An 11254-nucleotide genomic window follows, 5' to 3' on the forward strand; every position below is an offset into this window, starting at 1 on the left:
AATTTAGCTCTATGACTTTTTTGTTTATTGTGGGTTTTGGCAGTGGAAATGGCTGATGGTAATGATACAATCTTTGAAAGCAAAAAGTATTAATTCACCTTCCTTCCAAGGGAACCCTCTATGGAATACCAATTACACAGTAACTTAAAAAATAAATTTTAAGCTTCTATATGCTAAACTGTTCCTACTCATTATTTCCAGTGGAAATAAGATCAGAAAGTTTATACTTTTCTAACAAAGTAAAAGGCAATTTTAAATTGGAACCACCTCAACAGTAATTTAACTTCTGCAACCTATCAGGATAGACTTCTCCAAAATACAGATGACACAAAATTTTATTATCTAATTCTATATCATTTTTCCTTATTGGCTGGTTTCTTCACTTGTTATAAATTAACAGCTAGTATGGAATTCAAAAAACTTGGCAACTTGGCAAGACTGCCTCAAAATAAAAAATAAATGGGACTTGAGATGTAGCTAGATGGAAAAGCAACCCTGAGTTCAATGCCTGGTACTGAGAAAAAAAAAAAAAACAGGGAAAGAACACAAGCTTTACTACTCTAAAAAGACAAGATCTTGGTTCCTTTACCACTAATTATCTCTTGTTAAGATGTATGACCCTAATGAAGCACTGTGTTTATTTGTGCCTCTTTTTATTCTCCTATGATAATAGCAAGAATATAGAACTCTATTTGCATCATACTAGTAATACAAAGACATAGAGAAGGTCAAGAATTTGATTATTGCAAGATGTCACTCAAGAGATGTTATCCTATTTATTCACTAGAATTATGTAAAAAAACGATATGTACAGGGGCTGCTGTTGTGCCTCAGCAGTAGAGTGCTTACCTAGCACATGTGAGGCCCTGAGTTTGATCCTCAGCACCACATAAAAATAAATGAATAAAATAAAGATACTGTGTCCAACTACAACCAAAAATTTAAATAATGATATGTACAATATTTTATATTAGTAGATAATAAAATATATTTATAAATGGTATAATAATGTGATTAATTCACTAACAGTGTTTCTTTGTGTAGCAAAATGGTTAAGAAAATACTTTGTTCATGGGGCAAATGTGTAAAAATAATACCTACTTTAACAACCCCCGACACTCCTGGGAAACTTGCACAGCTCTCAAGAACATGAAAAACAATCTTTCTTTGCTCTTGTTTTCTTTACTCTAATACTAAAATAACAACCTAGACATTTTGCTTTTTTTTTTTAAATAAAATACCTACCTCTTTTGCTTTCTGAAGCACTTGAAAATTTAAAAGAGAATAACTAAAAAATGCTGACTGTGTAATACCTGAGTATTCATGGTGGGTGTAGAACATGAAAGGTTACAATATGGATCTGTGCCTACGCATTTCTTTTCAACTTGAGCAGCATCTTCCTGCTTCTGCTAACTCGGCAATCATACAGCTGACAGATTTCTGGGTTTTCTAAATAATGCATGGACTTTTCTTTTAACATGTCAGTGCAAAAGTATCAATTCTGCCCCAGTGTCATTCATGATGTTGATTTGCCTTGACAGCATTCCATTAAACCAATGAGATTTCCCCCTCCTGATGGTTCCTTAAATATTCCTCCGAGTGATGTATTTGCGGTTTTTTAAACAGATTGTGAAGGATGTTTGCATTTATGAGAAATCTCCGTGGCAGGTATAGTCGCAAAAAAGGTACAGCGACAATAAAACTTTACAAGGCACTTTTCCCATTCCCTTGATTCCTGAAATACCATCTCAGAACTACACTCCAATTGAACTCCAGCCTCCCCACTCTCACAAAGGTCTACACTCAAAGCATTTGAACTGCTTAAAGAAACACCACTAAAATATTTATTACTACTTGATATCTCTCTTAGGATGACAAAAACACATTTATTAAATCATGCATGTTAACTTCAGACTCTACATAAAGATAACAAATGCTTTGCTCTTTACTGAGTCTTTTATGGGAATAGATAGTTTCCAGTACAATTCATGGATACTTCATTGATCATGTCCCAGCAGGATAAAGCAGTCTAAGAATCAGTAAGTTTGAAGGACAGAATATCTTCACTCAAATTTTAAAATGAGGTATCTATTTTTCATAGAAGTTACTTCTCCACAAAATGCAAAACTTAAGCATCTGGACAAAAGGACTTTTGTCTCCTGGTTAAAAATGATTTAGATGCAAATCAATCCTGGGGGTTTCTAGAGGTTTCTTTGAAATTTTCTACAAGTCATTTAAGATAAATATTAGTATATTATAATAATAATCTAGAAGGGCACTTGTATTCATTAATGACCCAGTTAGAAAGGCTTGACATTTAATTCAGAGAGAAAAAGAGGCCTTGTGTGAGAATGCACTAGGTAAAGTAGACATGGGCTCAATCTGCACATGGAGATTAATCCTTGTGAAGGAAAAATCTCCATTTTTTGCCAAGAAAGAGAAGTGAGGCATCTTTAATAAAATTTAGAAAACACATTTCTTAAGAAATACTGCAATCTCAGAAAAGAAAGATAAATTTGAAACAGACAAAGTTTGTGTTTGGGCCCTTAAGCTTCAGCATACAATATCTATCCCTTAAGCTTTGCCCAGGGAATTCTTTCCTCTCATAAGCACAAGCTCTTAAACTTGAATTCACATAAAGATATAAACAACTGATAAGAGTGAAAATTTATAATACCCTAGAGAGCTTTGAAATTAATTTCTTACTTTGCATTAGATACATCCTAGGAGAGTTGGGAATGGCAGAAACACTGCAATTTCCCAGAGTCCATGAAATCATCTTATTTACAGATAAGGCCAGCTCTAAGGAAGTGTCTTATGTTATTGATTATTGTATTTACTCCTGCAAAAGAAAACATGCTTTCTGAGAATCTGTGCCCAACTTCCTTTATAAGTTAAAAAACAAAATTCTCACATGTGTGATAAATAGTCCCTACAATGAGTGCATATATTAAATTTCTATACATAGTTCCTACCAGTGAGCCTGGTGCCTTTACAGTTGGTTTCTCTAACTATACTTTTTATTCCTATAGATATCCTTATTTTCATTGTGTGTACTGAGATTTTGTTTTTCTCTTCAATCTATATTTTACTGCATGGTTATTAATATAATTTAAGCAGGAATATATTACATTTGGATAAGTATCCATTTGTAAGTATTATCATTTTATCCCTATGATATATTTATATATAGATAAATGGTATATATGTTTGTGGTATAGATGAATGGAGGATGGATAGATAGATAGATGCATGTGTAATTTTGAGTGTGATAATTCCTTTGGAAGGGCTCTCAAATATTAACTGTTTTAAGGCTTAAGATCCAGGCCCAAATCTCCATGGGAAGCCAGGAAAGAAGGGAAAAATCCTAAGACAATATAATAAATTCCTTGAGAATTTATCTAAACCCATGAATGGTGTACATTAAGGTAATTGACACAGTGACTATCTCCTTAGGATTTCCTTTTTCTTTTCTCCTCATGCCCCTGGCCATACCATTTCTGAAGAAAAAAAACTTCCACCACTCACTCCTTGGAGTCATATAGATATGTTTTATTCCAGGTAGTATTATCTTTCCACTCTTATTATTTCCCACTAAAAAAATTCACCCCCAAATATGACCAGCTAATGCTTAGAATGCCAGACTGTTTTATGATGATTTCATCTACAAAAGTGTTGGTATTGTTATGATAAACCTTCCTGGTATGATTTATTTTCCTGCTCTGTACTGATATACAATAAGCTTTAGAAAAGTCAGAGGTCAACACCCCTCTCCCTACATCAACCAAATGATCATATTTCACTTCTTGAATTTTTCTTTAAAGTCACAACCTTTGACCTTCTTAACATTCCTAGGGGCTATAGAGTTTCTGCTGCTTTGCAGGATCAGGTTGCCTCTATAAAGGGTAACTATAATGTTGGAATGTCACAAAATTTGTACAACACACACAACATAATACAGAGTATCCAGAAATTCATAATTAATCTAAATTTAATTTTTAAGCCAATCTTTCCATATATAATACACAAAATTCACTTCAGGAATACAAAATGTTGCAGCCACTCTGGCATTTTCTCAAAGTGTTAAACACAGAATTATCATTTGATCCAGCAATTCCACTCCTAGGAACATACTCATGAGAAAGAAATGCATATATCCTCCCCCAAAATATTTGCACATGGCTATTGACACAGTATTATGTACAATGCTCCCAAAGTGGGAACAACTTAAATTTTTATCAACAGATAAATGGATAAGTAAAATTTGGTACATTCAAATGACTTAATAGTATTGGCATGAAATGGAACTAATTTCTGAGACATGTTGCAATACAGGTGAACTTTGAAAACATTATGCTGTATAAAAGAGGTCATACACAAGAGGTCACATAATGTATGACTTCATTTACATAAGAAATAATACAATGCATTAGTAGATTAGTGGCTTCCTGGGGCTGAAAGTTGGTGGAAAATGGGTAAGACTGATCAAAAAAATCTGGAATTAGACCATGGTAACACTTGTATAATTCTGTGAATGTACTAAAAACACTGAATTGTGCATTTGAATGGAGTGAATTTTATGGTATGTGATACTGCATTAAAACTCACTTTGCATGTCAGAGATCTTTCAAAACTTCAGATAATGGCACAAGTATTTATTGAACTTGGGCTCAGTGTATTCATTAGGTTCATTATATGTACAGGTCATATCCATGACTGCAGTATTGTTGATGTCTGAGTACCATAGAACTATAGAGAATTAGGGTTTAGAACAAAAGAGTGATTATTTCCAAGACCCATATACTAGTTTGTCCACTATAAAGTGGAATCCATTAAATATTGGATAATAATGTGCCCAATGCTATGTAAAATTATGTTTATTAAACTGCTTTTTATGAAGACAATAGGAACAATCATGACAGTGCATAATAAACATTATTTTAATTATTTGATACTCAAAATCACATATTATATAAATCAGTCTCTGAAACTTGGCACTGTAATAAGCACATTACTATTTAATTTTGTGAAGTTATCATTAGTTCATGAATCATGAAATTATAAATATACTCTTAACTTATTATAAACTCCATTTGTGAGCACTATATTCCAACTAGCACAAATATGTCAACTCACTATAATAATTTCCTCAAAGGCTTCACAGAAAGGAAATAATATTCTATATATCTTGGCCTACTTCAAGAACTATTCCTTACATTTTTTTTCTTTTCTGGTATTTATTTTATCTGTTCGTATGTAGTCTGTAAAAATAAGATATATGTCCTGGAATGTAGTACTAATCAATTTCCAAATACTTTGAAAAGAACAGTATGATGGGGAATACCCAGCATGGCTTCCTAAAGACCAAGCTTTTTTAAGCAAATCTAATCTCCCTTCTGTGAAAAACCAACAGCCTGAGAAATAGAGGTGAAGCAGTAGATATAATTTATTTTGACTTTATCAAGGTTTTTGAGACCTGTCTAAACAATTGGATCATCAATAAACTGTGAAAATCCAAACAGGTCACACACTTAGATAGTGTTCCCAGGAAGTAGGAAGCAGAAAAGGGACATTCAAAGAGTGGTCACCCATGGATTAAAGTTAATTATGGACAATTATACAGCAAAGTCTCCTAGATCTCAAGTGCAGGGAAGACATTTCTATTAGTGCTTGAAAATAGAGCAGATTTTGATCAGGAGACACCAATGTAAAAATTTTGAGGATTTGTTCAGAATCTGAAGTGACAACACAGAGTGGAAGATCCAGTAAGAAATAAACAGGTTGGCTGGTCATGGTGGTGCACACTTGTAATCCCAGCAGCTTGGGAGGCTGAGGCAGAAGGATTGTGAGTTCAAAGTCAACCTCAGCAACAGCAAGGTGCTAAGCAACTCAGGGAGACCCTGTATCTAAATAAAATGCAAAATAGGGCTGGGGATATGGCTTAGTGATCGAGTGCCCCTGAGTTCAATGCCTGGTACCCCCCCAAAAAAGAAAGAAATAGTGTGGACTATAAGAGCTCTAGATTCAAAAGAGTACCCATTAAGTGAAAAGAATAAAAAGAGAAGATGGGGATCAACCAATGAGGTTCAAGAATCACAAAAAAATGATAATTACAACTTAAATCCAATATAATTATACCAAACTCATTCATTATAACTAAGGTATGAAGAGAAAGAGACTTGTTTAAAATTGCAGAACAAAACTGTAATAGAGCTAGGCATCTAGCTTAAATGTTCAAAATCTCAGACACATTCAAGAAGTATAAGGCACAGAAAGCAAATTAAATTCAATACAGCTTAGATCCTCCCTTAGAATTGGCATTTAACACTTTGGATTAATAGCCTATCTGAGAGCAAGAGGAAGGTGGAGGCTTTGAAAGAAATACTAGAATGATTACAGGTTGATAAATAAGATCTGTAAGGAAAGAAGACATTATTTTAAATTATTCATTGTGAAGAAGAGGTATGCTAAGACTTAACTCTGAGGTACTTTTATAGAAACTTACCTTAATAACACTGACAAAACAATAAATCCTTAATCTTCTACATGAAGTATTAAGAGTAGACATAATAATTCCTGTTGGAATACGTTTTTAAAAGGGTCTTGAAAAATACAATAAGCTCTCCTGGTTTACATTTCTTATAAAGGGGCCAGAGGCACAGAAGTAGAAAAGAACAGCAAAAGTTTACAATTCTAAGAGGAAAACCTAAAAGCAGTTTTTGGTGTCAAGATTTAATAAAAACAAGCGTGACTCATTTGATTCTCTAGAAACATCTTGCTCCATATCTAATGAGGTGTTTGGATAACAAAGAAAAAAGATAATCTTGGGATTTTCTAATTCAAACTTGCAAGTTAATCAACTTCAGTTATTTCCACTGTAAACTATATTTTCTAAAAGACAAAATACTCTACATTTCTAAAAGACAAAAAACACCTGCTCCACAGAAGCTAAATCAACACAAAAGTCAGAATAAGCAGAGACTCAGAGAATAAAGAATTTCATGGTTATCGTCTTAGACTCTCCAGAGGACTTATGGTGCACAGTTCTTCCTGAAATAAGAAACACAGTTAAAAATAACCCATGTATTTCTACATGTAAATGGGTAACCCTCAAAGTTTTTGTCATAGTTTTTAAAAAGGACCTGCTGGTCTATAATTATATTTCCAATTTGACAGCTACAATTATAATCATTCAGGCATCTATTTCCCACAAACTCTCCACAGCCATAACCTTTAGTGATTAATTATAAAGCTACAGGAGCAATAGTACACAGACTAATTTCCTAAAACAATAAAAGACAGAATTTCTCATTTGGAGCTAAATGAAACACGAACAGGTTGTTATTCATGCTGAAATCTTGATGCAGAGTCATGGTGCAGCCATTACAGAAGCTATTAAACAAAACCTTGAATCAAAGAAACTATAGGTCTGTCTTCAAAAGAGAAAATGCTATTCTTGCCTAGAAATCTTCTAACATCTATGTTTGCTTTACCTTTTAAAGCTTAATGTCATTAATTCCATTTTCCTCTCTCTTATCTCTGCTCTTACAGAATCCATCAAAAATTTCAATTTCAATGAAATATGAGGGTATATAAAAACTTCCAAAGGGAGACTTCTTTTCTTCCATTTCAATTTAACACAAGCTTCCTACATTTTCAGGTCAGTGTCCTGTTTATTTTCTTAGATCATAAGAGTTTGGGAACTATGACTACTTTGGTTGTTTTTGTAAAGAACAAAATGAATAATGGTTGATAGTATAACTTCTAGGAATGTGTTTCCTTTTTGCACATTTTCCTGTGGAGTTGAATGTGTAGAACATGATATTTAATACATATTTTGATAAAAACCTATCACAAACAAATAAATGCTAGGACTTCCATAAATAAATAGCAAGAGTCAATGGAAATGGATATTGGAATAAGAAGTTACAAGGAATATGCAGAGAAAATAGAATGTGATTCTTTTTAAAATGACAAGATAGGTAAACATATTAACACCAACAGAAATATTTTAGTTGAATATTTTGTATCTTTTTATAGCTGCTATAATTTGCCTTCTGGAGATTTAGCAACTAAACACTGTGATGAAATTGAATAGCAATGCTGTCACAATATGGCATTTAAAACAACATGCACCATCTGAAATTTAAAAGAAGAAAAATCTTTTAAAATTTTTTTCTGGTCACATAGATCATAATGAAAATGGCTTATAAAAGCCAAAATTTTCTCAGGTAAAATGTCCATATGGCCACAAATAAATGAAGTGAACAGAGACCATTCATTTCTGTCTTTAGTTGTGCCTTATAGAAACAAAAGCTTCCCATGAGGGAAACAAAGGGAAATATTCACTCAGCACAATTTCAGAGCTGGGATTTAAGTCATCAAGCTTACATTTAAAATGAAAGCAAAATTTTAAAACATTTAATTGCTTGGAATATTTGTAGGTCTAACAGAAATTTTATAACTTGATTATTGGAGACAGTTTTAGAAATCTAGTGAAACATTTGTTTACTATACCTCCCTTAATGAAAAAAAAGAATATCAAAAAAGAAAAAAAAACTATCAGAGATATCGTCAAAACCATAATATCCAGAATACTCTTTAGACTAAATCATGAATAGAAAATTGGTCATACCAAATTAAGGACAAGTCCTTTTACCAGCTGCATCTCCATGTCTAGAATTATTGATTGAGATGTAATACCAAAGAAAGAAACTATGTACCTTAGATTATACTAGAAAATCAATTCAAACATTAAAGAAATAACGTTAAACAAAAAGACCAAGAGAATATGTCTCAGTGCTAGCTCTTTCCTTACCTAGCTACTTGATGAGCCAATTTCTTATCCTACAAGTATCGTCTGTGGGATAAGGCTTAATTATTTCAAGTCACTAAGACATCCAAAATTCAAATTTAGAAATCTTTGTCAATAACACTGTAAACAATGGGAGCTCTAGAGTTGACCTAAGAATGTTTATTAAAACTTACTAGTAATCAAACACAACAATTTCCTCAAACAATATCTTAGACACAATATGAGAGATTCTGAAAACCACGATTTGGAAATGGTTACCTAGGGGAATAGTCCTATCTATTTAAAACATCATTTAAAGCCATCCATTTTCTGAGTTTCACTTTAACATCATCTCCTACTCAAATACCTCACCCTATACATGAATATTTTTCTGATTTATTTAGAAATTTCTTCTCTCTTTATATTCTCATAGTACTTTATTTATCTTGTTGCTTTTGTCACATTTTATCTCAGAGTATATTTTATACATTAATTCATTTTTATTTTCATGTTTTATTAGTTCTTTATAGTTGTATATAACCTTTAGGTTCATTTGACATAAACATATATGCATGAAATATAATTTGCTCCACTGAAGTGCCCTATACTTCCTCTTCCCTCCCCTCCTCCTTCCCCCTGTTCTCCTTTCAGTATTGTATTTGATTTCCTTCAATTTAATTACAGTTTTTAACTGGTATTTTAGAGCTACACATAAAGGGGAAATTCACTGTGGTATATTCATATTTGTACATTTGTAGGGGTGGAGTACCTGGGATTGAACCCAGGGGTGCTTAACCACTGAACCTCATTCCCACCCCTTTTTATTTAGATGCAGGGTCTGGCTAAGTTGATTAGGGAACTGCTAAGTTGCTGAGACTGGCCTTGAACTTGTGATCCTCTTGCCTCAGCCTATTGAGTTGCTGGAATTACAGGCATGTGCCACCACACCTGGATATATGTATACTTTTGTCTCTTTCCTTAGATTGTACACATTTGAAATCCAGTGACTCTTGTCTTCTGTCCTCAGAGTACCAACATATTGCCTTATTGCTGTTTAACTATTGTACATTGTGTATACTTAATAAATATGAATTATTTAGATAAGAATGGAATAAGAAACATGGGGTGAAGCTGCAATAATAGGGCAGGCTTTAGCACACAGAAAGTACATTGATTGACTAGCACTGTACAAATCAGAATTCAATTCCACTGCAACAAATCAATGGAGATAATGGAATGTTTCTGAAATAAGATTGTGATCTCTAATCATTTTCTAGATTCAGTGTACAAGTTATCAATAGGGTTAAGTATCTTCTGAAGCAATTGTTTGTAATCAACGTATATATATTTCTTCTTCCTTCCTAATTCCACTTCTCCCCCGCCCCTCAAAAAAGGATAGTCACCTTTTTAGGATCCCTGAATATACTTACCTGTGTTAGAATTAAGATCATCAGGCTCTGATTCAGTCCCATTTTGGCTTCCATTTCCCTGAAGTGTGTTCATAGCCATGAGTTTCATCTTCTGCAGTTTCATTGCTTCAGCCATTGCTGCAGCAGTTATACCTAAAACCAGAATCATCCCATTTAAAATTGGGACCATTTCTTAATGTAACTGAAAGCTGAATACATTTATTTAGTAGGACTATGCTGTACAATACAAGCCAAAAGTAAAATCAATGTTGAAATTATGAATATTTTAATAAGGTAATTTTCAAAATATAATTCATTTATATTACAATGGACAGCATTAAAATTTACAAAAGAGGATAAGTATGGGTCTGATCTCCAATTCGAGACACAGAAAAACAGAGATAAGTAAAATGCCAATTGTTTGAAATATTCTAAGGCTTTTGATAATGCTTTCTAGTATCTGCCTAGAACTCTGGACTTTTGTTTTAAACAGAATTCAGTATGCATTAATTTTCATTAATGCATTAATTTTCACTTAATGAAAACAACAAAATTAATTAGTTTAAAACAATATTATCAGAGAAAGTACCCTGAAATGCTGCAAGGAACCCTTTCTACAATACATTCTTCTTGACACTTCTGCTAAAGGATAAAATGTCTAGCCTAGGAGACTCAGCCTAGAGCAGGGAAGAAGGAAGCATTCATGTAGGTCTTTCACCCTCTTACATACCTCATACTTATAAAATGAGGAACCAAATAAGTGAAAAAAATGGCTTGTCATCATTATGATCAGTCCCTGTGGTATAATTATATTATTTTGTATTATATGGAAGTTATTTTAAAAATCCACTTATTATTATGAAGGAAGAATGGAAATAGAGAAAAGGTATGATATATGTTTGAAATTCTTTCTCCTAGAAAGTCTATATCAGGCAGTACCACAAAAATATATAAGGGGACAAGTAGTAAAAATAGTAGATGAACCCATACTCCAACTATGCCCTCCAAAGTGTCTGGTGAATTCAACTTGTTTTTTTTTTTTTTTTTTTTT

At 32.9% G+C, this 11254-nt stretch overlaps 1 protein-coding gene across 1 annotated transcript in view; it reads right to left on the reverse strand.

Annotated features, from left to right (window-relative positions):
• The window catches only part of LOC125614467 (dachshund homolog 2), a 99384-nt gene extending 89045 nt beyond the window's left edge, over nucleotides 1-10339 (reverse strand). Inside the window, exon 1 of the mRNA XM_048797284.1 lies at nucleotides 10225-10339. Coding sequence (XP_048653241.1) covers nucleotides 10225-10339 — 115 coding nt within the window. The remainder of the gene's footprint in view (nucleotides 1-10224) is intronic.
• Nucleotides 10340-11254: the final 915 nt, after the last annotated feature.

The sequence above is a fragment of the Marmota marmota genome, unplaced genomic scaffold (genome assembly GCF_001458135.2).
Source record: "Marmota marmota marmota unplaced genomic scaffold, marMar, whole genome shotgun sequence".
Taxonomy (NCBI): Eukaryota; Metazoa; Chordata; class Mammalia; order Rodentia; family Sciuridae; genus Marmota; species Marmota marmota.